Source organism: Diorhabda sublineata, chromosome 2, assembly GCF_026230105.1.
Source record: "Diorhabda sublineata isolate icDioSubl1.1 chromosome 2, icDioSubl1.1, whole genome shotgun sequence".
Classification (NCBI taxonomy): Eukaryota; Metazoa; Arthropoda; class Insecta; order Coleoptera; family Chrysomelidae; genus Diorhabda; species Diorhabda sublineata.
In genome coordinates, this window is record NC_079475.1 from 5500292 (window position 1) to 5517985 (window position 17694).

At 34.6% G+C, this 17694-nt stretch overlaps 1 protein-coding gene across 1 annotated transcript in view; it reads right to left on the minus strand.

Moving 5' to 3' along the window:
• Positions 1-10825: 10825 nt before the first annotated feature.
• Positions 10826-17694, minus strand: part of LOC130453153 (monocarboxylate transporter 12-like) — a 34444-nt gene continuing 27575 nt past the window's right edge. Inside the window, exons 3-6 of the mRNA XM_056792761.1 lie at positions 16840-17020; positions 14827-15052; positions 13877-14769; positions 10826-11200 (exon numbers count right to left, since the gene is read on the minus strand). Of these exons, the coding sequence (XP_056648739.1) occupies positions 10923-11200; positions 13877-14769; positions 14827-15052; positions 16840-17020 (1578 nt within the window). The 3' untranslated portion in view covers positions 10826-10922. The remainder of the gene's footprint in view (positions 11201-13876; positions 14770-14826; positions 15053-16839; positions 17021-17694) is intronic.

Genomic DNA, 17694 nt, shown 5'->3' on the forward strand with positions numbered 1-17694 from the left:
ATTCACTTTACTTTTCATTTCGAAACTCTGGGTACAAATTTAGTCACTGTACAAACTAATATCGATTGACTTTATGAAATTCCGGAAACAACGTTTATCTTTGACTTTCGTATTCCTATTGGTGAAGAATCAGACAAGTTCATGCAAGATTGCAAGCACATACACTACAAGTCGTATTAATTTGCATGTCTGAACAAGCGTTGCGGACGAGACAGCGGCCGGCGCGGTAACGGTAAGTCTCAACAATCGAAACTAAATAAATTTTCATGGACCCCCGTTTTGACATAAGTCAAAAATGACAACTTTTCAGGAGGAGAGAAAAAACTATAATTTTCTATATATCACGAACATAAAATGTAGTTTTTTTTGTGTTCCATCAACTATAAAATTAGTCCAATGATCACACCTCCTGACCCATGAAAATTAGTTATGTTGCTGATTTTCTGTATTTAGCTAGTTCTTAAGGTGCTTTATCGATACAATGAAAGTTAACATCATAATTTTGACCGCTAAGCGATATATTTATGTTTAAATTGAAAATTCCGAATTTTGCAAATAACTCGAAATCAATGCCAAATTTCGGAAAAAGTGGGGAAGTCAAAAATGTAGTTTAGGAAATTTTCTACAAAAAAGGTTCTCTGTGATTTTTCTCTAAGATCTGTAATTTCTTTGTAAAATACGCTTAAACTTTGGAGTCGTATCTTACTAAACAGTTTTCGCGCAACATAGAGTCTGAGGGAAATTACGTCCCGGCTGAAGAAGGAACTGCTCCTCTCGAAAACTCAACATTTAAGGACGAAAGAAAGTGCATTTTACTCATTAGAGTCTCTTGTCTACAACTGCATGTGCAAAAAAATTCAGACTTTGAAATTCTTTTGAAATTCTTTGAAAACAAAACCAACGGAATTGTTTTTTGTTGGTTGCCTGGATGAACATGTGCCTGTGACTCTGCTACACCCAGCAGCGACCCCTTGCTTGAGGTCGTCAATTAGACAATTACCTTTAAAATGAGACCAATTATACCTTTGAATTCACTCTGTGATAGGAAAAAAATTACTTTAATAATGTTAGATTTTTTCTTAGTTGACAAGTTTGGTTACTTTTTTATAAGTTGTTGAATACCAGACATTTTCGCAAAATAATGAGAAAAATAAAGCATACATTTTGAAGCTGAGTTGTCGAGCTTCAATTTCCTCCCCAAATAAGTTCGTAAAACCTTCGGTTTCCCATCAAAAAGCTGAAAACTCGCCAAGAGCTCCAAAACGACATTTTTTTCTTAAATCTTTTTGCGATTTTCGAGCGTTTGGTTTTAACTCATCATACGGGGGAAAACTAAAGCTTACGTGATATAAAAAAGAAACGCTCTTCCTACTGGGAGAGTTCCTTTAATACATCAACCGAAGATTCAACGGGTGTAGAGGGCGCCGTCGGAGGAAAACAGACGACAAAAGACATCTAATTAGTGCACGTGTAAAGTTTCAATGTTAATTGTTGAATGAAAATTGTGAAAAAAAAAATAATGAAATGGCAGAAAAGGAACCTAATGGGAGTGCTTCAAGGTAAAAAATTAATTGTGTTTCTTTTGTAGTACGTAAAGTGTCGTAAATGCCAGCATTAAAACACTCTTTGATTAGTGAAATGGTTAATTGTTTTGATCGCGATTTTCTTCGATAAATATAAGAATGAAGGAGACTTTCTTCACAAATCTGATGTAAATATTCATAGCAAATGTAGCCCGGAGTATCAAGTCGTAAAATACGGCTTTACTACAAAATGTGGTTAGTATAGCAGTTTAGTTAAGTGGGCAGGCATGCTGGATAACAAAGAGCTGCTATATATTTATAATTTAATTATGGATTATACAATCTTCAACTGTGATCTTGATAAACCTACTAAATTTGATTCTGTAGAGCCTCTATTTCACGAAATTCATCAGCAAATAGGAATTTTGGCTTTGCGTGAATACGGTTTCAAGTATTTTCATTGTACCGATTTTCAAACTTTTAAATGGCGAACCCTAAAATTGGAAAACACGAATCTCATTCCTGCTGACTTGGAGGAAGAAGCATTTTTTGACGGAGAGACCAGTCCTGCAGGAGAAGACAGTGAAGACACCCTGACGAGCACGGAATTTCTCTTGGAGAAATGCTCGAGAGTGATGATGATATCGACTAGATTGCAATGGATTTCTTATATTTGATTTTTAATATGTTCTCTATTTTTGATAAATATTCAAATAAAGTTCTCACAAGAATAGCGTTTTTAAGGATTATCGTTTAGAGTACTTACAATAATAAAGATTTTAAAAGAGCATTTCTGGAATTTTAGAGTTTTTTCTAGGTTAGGAAAAAACATATTTGAACTTCTTCGAAGGTAATTTCCAGCTCGGCATTTTTTTTCAGAAATTTATCTGTAAATTTTAAGTCTTTTTTGAGTTACCCGCAAAAAATGCACTGTTAAAAAAATCCAGTAACACGAAATTCGCTTTTTATAAGAGTAATTTTGAGATTAGGAAAAAATCACAAGGAACCTTTTTTGTAGGAATTTTTTTGAACTATTTTTGATCCCTTCACTTTTTTCGATATTCGGCTTAGATTCCGAGTTATATGCAAAACTCGAAATTTTGAAAATTTAAACAATAATATTATCGCTTAGCGGCCAAAATTTTGAACTTTTACTGTATTGATAGAGATCCGGAAAATCAACGACATCACTAATTTTCGTGGGTTTTGATTCTAATTGGGTGTACTCACTGGACTAAATATAAATTGTTGACGTTCGGAGAAACACTATTCGATGGTCATTATCCTAATTTAAATCCTGACTTATTCGATAGAAATTACTCCTTAAGTTATCAGAAGAAACTTTAGTTGCTTGGGCGTTACTTTATTGATTTTGATTTATTTGTTCTAGACCATTTCGAAAATCAATTAAAAAAAGTTTGGGCATTAACGTGTTAAACAACCAGTTCATATTTTTTTTATATCGGTAAGACCGAAAAATATTCATATTTCATATTTTAATCAGTATATAAATCGTTTTTAAATATAATTTCTAAAAATTACGCTTATTAGAACTTTTTATACCTGCGTATAACATTTTTCAAAGAATAACGGAAAAGAGGCGACATTTCGATAAAAACTGGCTTGTTGAAAAAATGCCGACAGGCCATAAATATTATGTATTCAATTTCAACTCAATTTCTGACATTTCTTACATCCCGTATATTATTAACGTATGAAAATGTCATAATTTTAATCGATTCTACTTAAAAAAAATCTGATGTATCTCAAACGAATTGCATCACTTTCTATTACGAATCAATTTCATTCGAATATATATTCAGTTGATGACTAAATGTTGGTAGCGCGTGTCTTAAACACAGTTTTACCACGTTTCGAAACCCGTTTCGATTCATTCAAGAAAACATAACCGTGCTTTATTCGATACTTTAGAAAAATATTACATATAAGTACGAAACCAAAAGGTATCTTCATACATACCAGTCGTGGGTCTTTAGCCATTATCGGTGATAATACAACAAAAATAGATCTTAAAACGAAAGACGATATAAATAAACACATGGTAAGAACGTCAGAGGCCCGAGCAACCGCTACTTTGCAACTGGTCGCTAGAACAGAACTTTTAAAGTGGTACACACACTTCAGGGGCCATATTTTCAAACTTGTTCGGCATGCGAAACATTCGTTATCTTTGTTTAGCAAACGTATTTCTTTGTATCTGCGGAATCTTGAACGGATTTTAGCCGCAACGAAGACTTTTAGTATAGAGACAACAACGACCCTGTATCTTTTAACGAACTTTCATTTTTAAACGTCTTATGTAATCATAAAAAATTTGTTCAGATTTGATAAATTATAAATAAAGCGAATCGTTCAGAAATATTCGAATTATTTATACAATCAAACCACAAACTATCGAGATCAAACGTCCTCCTCATTAATAACACTGGTTAATACCTTTTCTTTGTCAAAAGAAAAATTGTATAAAATTTTGAATTTACTAGAAACTAGAGCCACCAAACAATAATAATGTGAATGAAAAAAATGACACGTCATGTTTCCTGCCGACATCAAAACATATATACGAGGAAGGTTCAAATATAATCAAGACAAACGCTGTAGATGGCGCGCCTGTATGTTTTGAAAGTCCCGGATTGATAATGTGTTAACAACTGACTCCCTTAATAAGGCCGGGCGCAAGTTGAGACGCCGTGCAGTGCAGCACAGTTTCTGTAACTCTTGTTATCTAATGGGCCCGCGTGAATTGAGAGGCAGAGCAGGGCAGGGCAGTACTGCGCCGGACGTGGCATCACACTCACACAGTTGCCTACAGATGTTTAGGAAAAATGAAATCTCGTGAAGAAAAATTGATTGAACTAGTACGAAACCACTCGGTGTTATATAATACAAGTGAACCGATCTATATGAAAATTAAATTGAAGCAAGATATTTGGGCCACGATTGCATCCTAACTTCATCGAGTTCAGCTCGGCTAAGACGGAATTAATTATTAAAATGTTCATTCGAGAGTTCCCTCGACAGCGAAAATTCCCCGTGAGCTTTTTTTCATAAATTCACTTCTGTACTGTTTCGATCTTGACTTCTGATACAATAGAAGTATTATTAAGAGCTCGTCATCAGAATTCGACTCAGAGCTCAAATTTAAGTGATTTATGTCAGGAGAAATTTAAAGAGGAGAAAACTTGTCCACTTTCGTCGAAATGCAGCAGTGAACTGGTCTCAATATGCGGAGGCAACTGCGCTACACAGTTTTCTCGAGATGCCTTTCCTTGCGCTGTGCTGCCCTGCACGTGTTCACCACATCTCAACTTGCGCCCGACCTAAAGGTGATATCAGACGGCTCAATTTTTATTCATTTCTGTCTTTCATTAAGAATGAAACGTCTAGGCATTAAATGAATCAAAAGTGATAAATGAATCTATTAGTATACCAATCCAGCGATGTTGGAATTCGGCATTCGGCATCAATTACTCGCACTCCGAATGAACGAAAAATGAAATGTATGAATACGAAGAAAACGTTCACTCGAGTTCGTTTGACGACATATTCGAGGAAATGAGCGAATAAAGTGTCATTTTGTGTGTATCTTGTGAGCGTGGAATGAAAAAAAGAGAACATTCCCTTGATCATCCGAATGAACTGAAAAGTGAACCATCTGATATCACCTTAATAATATGGCATAATTTACGTCGCGAACACATATTTCACTCGCATTCTACAACCATGAGGGAACGTTAAGTACCGACGGACGTTGCTGAACGTATTATCTTTCGTTTTTTAGATGTGGAAGGGCATTAAAAACACGGCTTTTACGAAATCAATTCGGTAGTGAGTGCCTAAGTAGGTGTGTTATATTTAATTGGGCTAAAGCGTTCAAATAAGGCCGCGAAACTGTCGACTACGAAACAGCGTCACACCAGATAACATTTGTCGCGTAGAGCAGCTCATTTTGGAGGACCGTAAACTGAACTCGGCATTAGTATTGGTAGTGTGAAGTCTATAATTCACGAACACCTTCAATATCGCAAAATAACGGCACGATGGGTTCTCCAATTGTTAACTTCGAGCAAAAATTCATGCCGCCACTTGTTTACGCAACACGAGGCGGTAGGGGTCGTTTTTTTTAACGCGAATCATCACTGTATTCTGGGACCGACGAGGAGTGCTTGCATTCCTGCGCACACAATGTTCCATAAATGCTGCATACTACTCTAACCTTCTAAAAATACACGCGAAACCCGCTTAAAACAGAGAAGCGTTCCAGCGCGAAGTGTGATTTTTCTTCAGGATAACGCGCGCTATCACCATATAATACGGCGCGTCTCATACTCTGTACAATATCGGAACTGGGGTGATAGATACTAGAACATCCCCCCTATAGTCCGGACATATCACACTGCGACTATCACATGTTTGGATTACTAAAAGAAGCCATCGGAATTCAAAAATTCAACACTAATGACGAAGTTAAAGAGTTATTGCGCCCTTGGCTGACTGAGTTGGCAAGGAAGTTGCATAGGGTCAGGGTATTGGGAGAACGGGGCCTCATAAATGTTCAATTGGTTCAAAAAGTCACTAAAGTTGAATCGATCAGAATAGAATGTTCCAAAAAAATGTTTTATAGAAGTCATGAAAAATATATGAAAAACAATCAATATGAGGCTTATGGAAACACTTTTTGGGAATACGAGCTATCAATTTGTTTAGATACGAGGGTAGTCCATAAAGCCAGGTCTCCAAGCAAGCAAGTCGTGTGAATTACTAAGAAAAACACATTTTTTTGGTAAAAATCGATTTTATTCTTCAATGTAATCCCCTTGAAGAGCAATACAATCATTCCAACGCTTCTCTAATTTCTCGATGCCGTGCTTGCAGAGAGATTTATCTTTTGCCTCAAAATAGGTTTCAGTTTCAGCAATTGCTTCTTCATTTGAGCTGAATTTTTTACCGGCAAGCATTTTTTTGAGATCAGCGAATAACCAATAGTCACTGGAGGACAGATCTGAACTATACGGTGAATAAGGTAGCAATTCGAAGTGTAATTTATTCAATTTGACCATCCTTGCCATCGACTTGTACATCGGTGCATTGTCTTGGTGAAACAGTGGGTTTTTCTTCGATGTCATGACACATGAAGCCGTTTTTCAATGATTTTTGCAATCAAACGATTCAAAAACTCTATGTCTTATTCTATTTATTAGAGGTCAATACTCTGACGCAAAAAATTTGATTTATTACATGTAAAAGGACCAAACACTGCTCTGAATCATGAACACGTTGTTTTTTTTGGTCGGATGTGGGTGAACGCGGCCACCCAATTTAAAAAAACTTTTCTCATGGTCAAAAGTTCATGCATAATTGTGAACACATTGCCTTCTGATATCTTTCCGGCCCCAGATATCTAACGAAATTGCAATTTACGTTTAGACATAACCAATTTGCGGACTTTTTTCTATTTTCTGGAGTAACCACCTCATTTGGACGACCAAAACGTTCGCTATCGTCGGGATCTGTAAGACCACGTTTAAATTCAGCAAAGTAATAATAAATAGTTTTTTTCAATCGAGCAGAGTCCGGATAACACTCTGAAGCCATTGCTGACCATGTACAGTTTTATTTATTTATCAAGAAGCAATAATAAATCCATTGTTTTGAAAATAACAAAAGTAACTTCACTTAAATGGCTATCACTTTTATCGGATTAATCGAAATGTCATAAAATTTAACAAATACATTGAGTGATGTATTAGTTCGAATACTAATTCAAAAAATTTGCTTCTTTAAAAAATCACAGCGGTAATTATAAAGAGATGTTGATAAAGGTTGGATATGTATAAAAAATTGGGATGATGGTTGGGGTCACGGTATCGGAAATACAAGACTTCAAACTTATTCGAATAAGCAAAAACATATGCTTGTTCAAAAAATCGCTTACGTAAAAATAATTAGAATGTTCAGCAGTAATTAGTAAGATGTGTTAATAAAGGTTGGATATGTATTGAAAAAAATTTGGATGTTGGTTGGGGTCACGGTATCGGAAATACAAGGCTTCAAACTTGTTCGAATAATGCTTGTTCAAAAAATCGCTTACGTAAAAATAATTAGAATGTTCAGCATTAATTATGAAGAGGTGTTGATAAAGATTGGATATGTATTGAAAAAAATTGGGATGTTGGTTGGGGTCACGGTATCGGAAATACAAGGCTTCAAACTTGTTCGAATAATGCTTGTTCAAAAAATCGCTTACGTAAAAATAATTAGAATGTTCAGCATTAATTATGAAGAGATGTTGATAAAGGTTGGATATGTATAAAAAATTGGGATGATGGTTGGGGTCACGATATCGGAAATACAAGACTTCAAACTTGTTCGAATAATGCTTGTTCAAAAAATCGCTTACGTAAAAATAATTAGAATGTTCAGCATTAATTATGAAGAGGTGTTGATAAAGATTGGATATGTATTGAAAAAAATTGGGATGTTGGTTGGGGTCACGGTATCGGAAATACAAGGCTTCAAACTTGTTCGAATAATGCTTGTTCAAAAAATCGCTTACGTAAAAATAATTAGAATGTTCAGCATTAATTATGAAGAGGTGTTGATAAAGATTGGATATGTATTGAAAAAAATTTGGATGTTGGTTGGGGTCACGGTATCGGAAATACAAGGCTTCAAACTTGTTCGAATAATGCTTGTTCAAAAAATCGCTTACGTAAAAATAATTAGAATGTTCAGCATTAATTATGAAGAGGTGTTGATAAAGATTGGATATGTATTGAAAAAAATTGGGATGTTGGTTGGGGTCACGGTATCGGAAATACAAGGCTTCAAACTTGTTCGAATAATGCTTGTTCAAAAAATCGCTTACGTAAAAATAATTAGAATGTTCAGCATTAATTATGAAGAGATGTTGATAAAGGTTGGATATGTATAAAAAATTGGGATGATGGTTGGGGTCACGATATCGGAAATACAAGACTTCAAACTTGTTCGAATAATGCTTGTTCAAAAAATCGCTTACGTAAAAATAATTAGAATGTTCAGCATTAATTATGAAGAGGTGTTGATAAAGATTGGATATGTATTGAAAAAAATTGGGATGTTGGTTGGGGTCACGGTATCGGAAATACAAGGCTTCAAACTTGTTCGAATAATGCTTGTTCAAAAAATCGCTTACGTAAAAATAATTAGAATGTTCAGCATTAATTATGAAGAGGTGTTGATAAAGATTGGATATGTATTGAAAAAAATTGGGATGTTGGTTGGGGTCACGGTATCGGAAATACAAGGCTTCAAACTTGTTCGAATAATGCTTGTTCAAAAAATCGCTTACGTAAAAATAATTAGAATGTTCAGCATTAATTATGAAGAGGTGTTGATAAAGATTGGATATGTATTGAAAAAAATTGGGATGTTGGTTGGGGTCACGGTATCGGAAATACAAGGCTTCAAACTTGTTCGAATAATGCTTGTTCAAAAAATCGCTTACGTAAAAATAATTAGAATGTTCAGCATTAATTATGAAGAGGTGTTGATAAAGATTGGATATGTATTGAAAAAAATTGGGATGTTGGTTGGGGTCACGGTATCGGAAATACAAGGCTTCAAACTTGTTCGAATAATGCTTGTTCAAAAAATCGCTTACGTAAAAATAATTAGAATGTTCAGCATTAATTATGAAGAGGTGTTGATAAAGATTGGATATGTATTGAAAAAAATTGGGATGTTGGTTGGGGTCACGGTATCGGAAATACAAGACTTCAAACTTGTTCGAATAAGCAAAAACATATGCTTGTTCAAAAAATCGCTTACGTAAAAATAATTAGAATGTTCAGCAGTAATTAGTAAGATGTGTTAATAAAGGTTGGATATGTATTGAAAAAAATTGGGATGTTGGTTGGGGTCACGGTATCGGAATTACAAGGCTTCAAACTTGTTCGAATAATGCTTGTTCAAAAAATCGCTTACGTAAAAATAATTAGAATGTTCAGCATTAATTATGAAGAGGTGTTGATAAAGATTGGATATGTATTGAAAAAAATTGGGATGTTGGTTGGGGTCACGGTATCGGAAATACAAGACTTCAAACTTGTTCGAATAAGCAAAAACATATGCTTGTTCAAAAAATCGCTTACGTAAAAATAATTAGAATGTTCAGCAGTAATTAGTAAGATGTGTTAATAAAGGTTGGATATGTATTGAAAAAAATTGGGATGTTGGTTGGGGTCACGGTATCGGAATTACAAGGCTTCAAACTTGTTCGAATAATTCTTGTTCAAAAAATCGCTTACGTAAAAATAATTAGAATGTTCAGCATTAATTATGAAGAGGTGTTGATAAAGATTGGATATGTATTGAAAAAAATTGGGATGTTGGTTGGGGTCACGGTATCGGAAATACAAGACTTCAAACTTGTTCGAATAAGCAAAAACATATGCTTGTTCAAAAAATCGCTTACGTAAAAATAATTAGAATGTTCAGCAGTAATTAGTAAGATGTGTTAATAAAGGTTGGATATGTATTGAAAAAAATTGGGATGTTGGTTGGGGTCACGGTATCGGAAATACAAGACTTCAAACTTATTCGAATAAGCAAAAACATATGCTTGTTCAAAAAATCGCTTACGTAAAAATAATTAGATGTTCAGCATTAATTATGAAGATGTGTTGATAAAGGTTGGATATGTATTGAAAAAAATTGGGATGTTGGTTGGGGTCACGGTATCGGAAATAGAAGGCTTCAAACTTGTTCGAATATTAATGAAATTCATGCTTTTGATTAAAAAATTGGAAATTTTAGCTGTAATTATAAGGAGCTATTGATAAAGGCTAGATATACGTTGAAAAAAATTTAGATCTTGATTGTGGTTTCGGTATTTGAAATACAGGCTTCAAACTTGTTAGAATATTAATGAAAAACATATGCTTACTTAAAATTCGCTCGGGCCAAACTAATCGGAAATTTTTGGCTGTAATTATTGATATTGATATTAATATTGAGCTATTGATAAAGGTTGGATTTATGGTGGAAAAAATCAGGACGTTGGTTCGGTTCACGGTATTGGAAATTGTCTTTCAAAAACAAATATTAGAGTTCGATACCAAATTTTTTTCATTTTCAAAAAATCTCTTCATTGACTTACCTTTTCGATAGTCAAATATAAACTATGCAACAGAAATGTCTGTAGTTTTCTCCATCTTCTGGTTGAGATAGTAAACTTCTCAAACATTCCTCGTACTCCCAAAATCTTTTCAAATTTAATGTGAAATAATAACAAAAAGTAAAAAAATAAATAATTTAATCTCTTTTCTTTCATAATATAGAAAGAGTCTCTTACAAATAGAAAAAATACTCTAAAATAAATATAATATGTACATATTATACTAACAAATTTTTTTTCTCTAAATTTCTTCGTTTCTCCCAAGCGTTAATGTAATTCAAAGGGTAGCACAAAACTGCCGAAAATATAATCAATCCACCGGAAAAGTAGAAACAAGCGTCGAAGCTTCCGGCAGCGTTCATAAAAGCCGCTGCTAATGGAGCTCCGATGATCGCCGCAATTCCTTGGAACAGGAGGAGAAGACCGAAAGCGTTCGTCAATTTTTCTAATCCCAGAAGATCCACTACTACTATCGGTCTTATAGATGCAAAACAAGCTGAAACAATGAATATTTATATGATTATTAAAGTTATAAAATCAACTTTTTAGTTAGCTATAAATTAGTGGTTTGTCACTACTGGTCAAATGTTTTTCCCACCCTATAGTTTGTGTGATACACAACAAATAAAAAAAGCGATCGATTTTGATATTTTTATTTTAAAGAACATATCCACCTCCGCTCAAATCGTGTCATAAGTCAATAAACAAACTATCTAGTAGACTTAAAAGCTGGCCGCAATAGCAACTATTTACCTGACGTTATTTGAGATGAGATTTCTAAGTTTTCTTCAATAATAAAATAAAAAAGATTTGATGTAATTGTCTTTTGCTTTTATAGCTTTTGTACACAATTTTAGTATTCTATGGTATTTCTATTATAATATAATAATCGTTTTTAAGGATCGAAATACTTCGAAAAATGCTTGGAATTGATATCATGCTGGACAATAAATTGTCTGTCGATCAGGCACTGTCCAGACGTACTACATTTTCCATTAATATTTCTTATTTCCTACTTTTTTCAAAATTACTTCAATTTTTACCAGGTCTCCAGTCGCTTTTCCTTCAAAACATCCCCAAACCATCACCGAATCTCCGCCGTGTTTTACAGTCGGGTTTACACATAGATCTAACAATCGTTCTTCCTTTGACTTGCGCCAAAACACTCTCCTCTTAGACCTAAAAACCTCAAACTTTGACTCATCACTCCATAAAACTCTCTCGCACTCTTCATGTGTTCAATTATCATATTCTTTAGCCCCTTGCAACCTCTTAATTTTATTTTGACGTCTTAGACTTTCAATGCCGCCCTCTCAAAAAGGCTAAACTCCTTTTCATTATACAAGTAGACAAAGGCAGATTTCTAGATTCATTGATCTGAGCTGCTATCTCTGGGCCCATGAGTCGGCATTCACGTTTTTGTTGTTTTTCGAGGTCGCTCTGAACTTTTTCTATCGCCAAAGCTCTAGATCGATGCATTTTTCCATTGTACTTCAAAGTATTTTTAATTCGGCGGCAATGGTACGGATACTTTTGCATAGGAAATGAAGAATTGCGATTAATGCACGAGTTTCAACGAGTGATCTGTGATTTAACCATTTTAAAACTTACAAGTCTGAATTTACGAGAACGAAGATAATTCGTATACGAACTTCACAAAAAGATGTCTTATTCCAAAGAATACAAATCACAGCACGTTATTGCATCTCACAGGGCTAATTGGAACTAAACTACAATCATAAACACAAAAAAATAATTCATAGCTAGACACTCCCCGACAAAATACAAACATTGTTCGGATTCTTATTATCAGAGAATGTATTTGAATTTCTATAAAATATCTGCTTGGCAACAATGTAAATATATAAAGGATAACGTTGGAATAAATTCTTTAATTCTGGAAAAATTATTTTTTTCATTAAAATCGATTATTAACGATTAGTTTATTACTGTCAATGATTTGTAGGGCAAAACTTTTGACCGGTATATTGTATGTGTATTCTATTGTGTATATTTTTGAGTAGTTCCATGTGTTCCCTATGCATTTTTTCTTTAGTTTTGATATGAAGAATTTCATTACTTATATTTAATATGTTGTTAAGAGTTTTCTTCGAAGTACGAAGGTTGCTACTTAAGTTTTGAGATTTGGCAACACTGATGTGAATATGTCTGACATTGCCATCATAAAGTTTGACATTTTTAATAGTGGGCGTACTAAAAACTTGGTCATATTTTGCTACAAGATGATTTTTGTGAAGGTCGACTAAAATCGGCTGTCGTGCCAGAAAACATCGATGCTGAGCATAAACTGACATTGCAAGATTATCATGTGATATACCGTGAGATTAAGGCATACGTGAGCATTAGTTTCATTCGCATACATTCAATATTACATGAGCATTTGGATGTCAAAAAGACAATCGCTCAAAAAATTCCAATTGCAGAAGCAAGTGGTCGCCTGTTTATTCAAAATAACTGAACATGTCCACCACCGTTCTATTGGAACAACGTAGATCGGTCCATTCTGAATGGTACATCAGCATTTATTTGCCAGAAATGTTCGAAAAAACCAGGGCAAACGTAGAAGATGAATAATTTTCTAACACGACAATGCGAGCTCCCACACATCAGTTGAAACCAAAACGTTTTTGAGCAGTCAAAACATCGAATTGATGGGTCAACCGCCGTGGAGTCTTTGTTTAGCACCTGATGATTCCTTTCTATTCCCGCAGATCAAAAATATATTGCAAGTTCAACGTTTTTTTATAACTTAAAAAGTGGTTAGGTCACATGTTTTGGAAGTACCTCAATAGGAATTGCAAAAATTGGTTCAATTAAAAAATGTTTTGTCTATCCTAAAACTTAAGTAGTAACCCCATATGCCATTTTACCCATAGCACCATACAGAGGTAAAATAGTTAATGACATTTTTCATTTTGTTTGCAATAAGATAAAATGTTAAAATGAACGTCGTTCTAAATTGAAAATGGAAGTACTATTCCTGAAGCTTTATAAAACTTTTTCACTTTAAACTAGAAGTTCCCAGTTTGCAAGTAGCACTCAATAGAAAAAATGGTATGCCTTTTTAGGCCACATTCCCCTAATATATATATATATATATATATATATATATATATATATATATATATATATATATAAAAAGTATACTTACAAATAGCAAGACCGAAGACGACACAGTAACTGAACTGATATGCAGGAGTCAGTAGTAATCCACTGAATATGGTAGCCAATCCTCCGATCGTTAAAGCGATATTCGTGATAACAAGAGCGTTTGCTTTAGGAAAAGAACTAATAACACCATAAAACACCCTTCCGACTGTATTCGCTATACCCATCGTAGAAACCAACCACACAGCTGTCGTTTTATCAATATTCCCGCTCTTCGCTCTATCAACCAAAAACATATATGGTACGAAGAAACCCATCATGGTAAAGAACCCACCGATAGCTAATACGATGAACGAAGGTGAATTAAACAAGCTCAAATCCAACATGGTACCCAGAACTCTTCTAAGAGCTTCGGGGCAAAATAAACGTTTATTCGTTATCTCTTCTTCTACGTCGTTTTTAGTAGGAGCTCTCGTAACTGATAAATTATATTGTACCGAACTTTGTGACGTATATTGGGGCAAACGTTTCAAACTAGCATTAAAGAAAATATCGTCTCTATATAACGGTCGAACTACCTCGTGGCTCTTATGATTTTCCTTCGGCATTTTTAGTTTTTGTAAATGAGTCAATTGTAATTTTCCTTCAGTCTTGCTTCTCTCTCTTGTCCAAGCTACGTGCGGTCTGGAAGTTACGTTTCCGTTCGGGACGCATATCGTGTGATAAACATCCGATATCCTGGGATATACAGAGTTGTTATTAACACCCAGAAGACGAGGAATTGATGCTTGGTGATCTAAAACTGACGCGTCGGAGCCTCTTTTCATCATCCTAATGGCCGCTTCCATTTTTTGTTGGGTAGCTGTAGGTAGTTGATATTCGCTTTTTGATTCTTCAGTTGTGGGTTCGGGGTCTATTTTCACCGGTTTTAGAGGTCTGAAAATATAAATTAATTCTAAAATTTCTAAAACAAGATTATTAATTTTTATTTACCTATATAAGGAGCCGGCAACGGCGCAAAGTAGTACTAGAGCAGCGTGAACTAGCAGCGTTTGTCTCCATCCAAATTTGGTTATTAATGTAGCAGTCATAGGGGCGTAAAGGAAAGTTCCTATACCGGAACCGCATACTGCAATACCTGTAGCTAATGCCCTCCATCTTTCGAAATAGAAACCTAATATTACTACAGATGGGGCGTAAATAAATCCAAAACCAATGCCTGAAAATAAATAAAAAATAACAACAAAAGAAAAGTATGAAAATGTAAAAGAGGAAAATCAAATAGGTAGAAGATCGACAGAGTTTAGGATGGAGATGGGTGTAAAACTAAGAGATATTCTCAGTCCTCTCCTATTTATATTCGTCATGGATAAGATGATAAAGAAGAACTAGATAATAGAAAATGGAAATCATGTAACATACTGTGAGATTGAGGTATAATTCGAATCATTCTTATCACGATAATGCCTCGATAATAAACTCTCACACATCAATTTGAACAAAAATGTTTTTGATTAGTCAAAACATCGAAGTGATGGGTAATCCGCCGCACAGTCCTTGTTTGGTACCCGATGATTTCTTCTTATTCCCGCAGATCAAAAATAAATTGTGAGGTCAACGTTTTTCTACACCTGAAGAAGCGGTTGGTACTTCTAAACCAAAATACTTCGAAAATTGGTTCAAACGTATGCAAAATTTTATCGATCTCAAAACTTAAGTAGCAACTCTCGTATTCGGAAGGAGGTAGCAGCAGAGTGCAAATAGCTAAGGAAGATAGCAGAGAAAACAAGAATAGATAGCATAAGAAATAATTATAAGACGTTTGAAGTACGAATATAACAAAGCCTAATAAGAGAAGGGACAGAAGCAAAAAGATATAAGGAAAAAAGAAATAGAAAACCTAGAAAAGCTTGGTTACATGAAGCACAGAAAGAAGGAAGACAAGTGAAAACAATCCAGCAGATGAATGAAGTAGCAAATGATCGGGAAGAGTGGAAAAAATAGTTAAAAGAAGAATGGAAACTAAAATCTAAGCAATAGATATTTGTACCAAAAATTAATCAAATTGCATAAAGAGATGAGAAAGCTCTAATATATTACAGACTATTACTGTTTTGGCTCCGTAGGATGGTACTCTGCTAAGACGGTCCAAGTTCAAACTCGTACAATATCAACAAAGACGTTCTATCTATGGTAACCACGAGTAAAAATTAAAGGTTCCGCACGTCCGATCAAAACAAAAGAAGGAGAAGAATTCTGCTGACAGGTAAACTTAGACTAAAAGATCTATCGCCCTTTTGCTAGATATAGGCTGGAAAAATATGGTGCACTTATTAATACAGTCCCAGAGCATTGATGAATGTTAATATTAGAGATGGTGTCAAGGGTAGTTCTCCACTACCAATTTTGTCAAACAGAATACCCCGGTACGAGTACTGGCTGTTTCAGAGCATGCAGAAATGTGTCGTGTTGATTGTTGATGAAAATGCCATCTGAATTATCTATCGCACCCCTTAGTACAATCCCAGCATTGATGAATGTTAATATTAGAGATGGTGTCAAGGGTAGTTCTCCACTACCAATTTTGTCAAACAGAATACCCCGGTACGAGTACTGGCTGTTTCAGAGCATGCAGAAATGTGTTGATTGTTGATGAAAATGCCATCTGAATTATCTATCGCACCCCTTAGTACAATCCCAGCATTGATGAATGTTAATATTAGAGGTTAGTTCTTCACTACGGTTCCTTGCTGTTTTAAAGCATGCAGCAATTATGTGTCGTGTTGATTGTGTATGAAAACGAACGATCATCTTCCTTCTTCCATCTCATGAGGTCACCCAATAGTAATTTCTGTTCGGAACGCTACTTAAGCTATTAGAAATTGTTGGGGTATCTGTAGAATTTCGAATCAGTTTCATCAATAAATAGTTTCGTCAATCTAATTGCAGCTTTTACAATAAATGTTATGTAGCTTATGCTGTTTTTTATGTTACATAATAACTTACCTCCAATAAATCCATAGGCAACACAGAGGGCAGTAATGCTTGTGGCAAAATTACAAACGGCAAATGCTGCTGCACTAAGAAGACTGCCAAAGATCACCACCAGTCGAAAACCGTACCTATTTACAATGGCGCTAACGAATGGTCCAACTATTAAATAAAAACCGGACATCAATGACCCCATCTAGAAAATAAAATAATTGATATTTATATCGTTATTTGAAGAATTAATATTTAAAAAACTTAAATAATTTGTGGTACAAGTATTTTAAAAACACAATTTTGACAAAATTCATTAAATAAGTGACTGAACTGTATTATCTGAAAAGTTACCGATCTCAACTTGAGATATCAACAATTAATTGGGAATTATATTCGCAAAAATTGAGTTCCGAGAGATTTGTTTTTGAAACATCATCATCTTTAGCACGTATCTTCTACTACTGGACATAACCTAGACCATTTTACTCGATTTCAAGCACCATGGATCCATTTGGAAGATATCCATGTCAAATCTTCCGTCCATGGCATCGGCGGTCGTCCCCTGTTTCAGTACCTAACCTGGTACACCATTCTCTTCATCTATCTATCAGTTCAATTTTAAATGTACGACAATTGCATTCATAACTTTTGTTTTTCTACGCATTTCTTCATTTTATATTTTACCTCGAAATTCCTCTAGTATCATGGACGTCTCCATGACTCATTAAATTATTTTATTCTCAGTTATTTCTGTCAATGTCAAATTCAAGTCAATACTGAGAAGATATGACGGTATATCTGACTCGAATACATGTCCTTCTGTTTAGTTCGCTGTTTTGATTATATTTTCCCATTCGGATCTCTTGTCCCAGGATG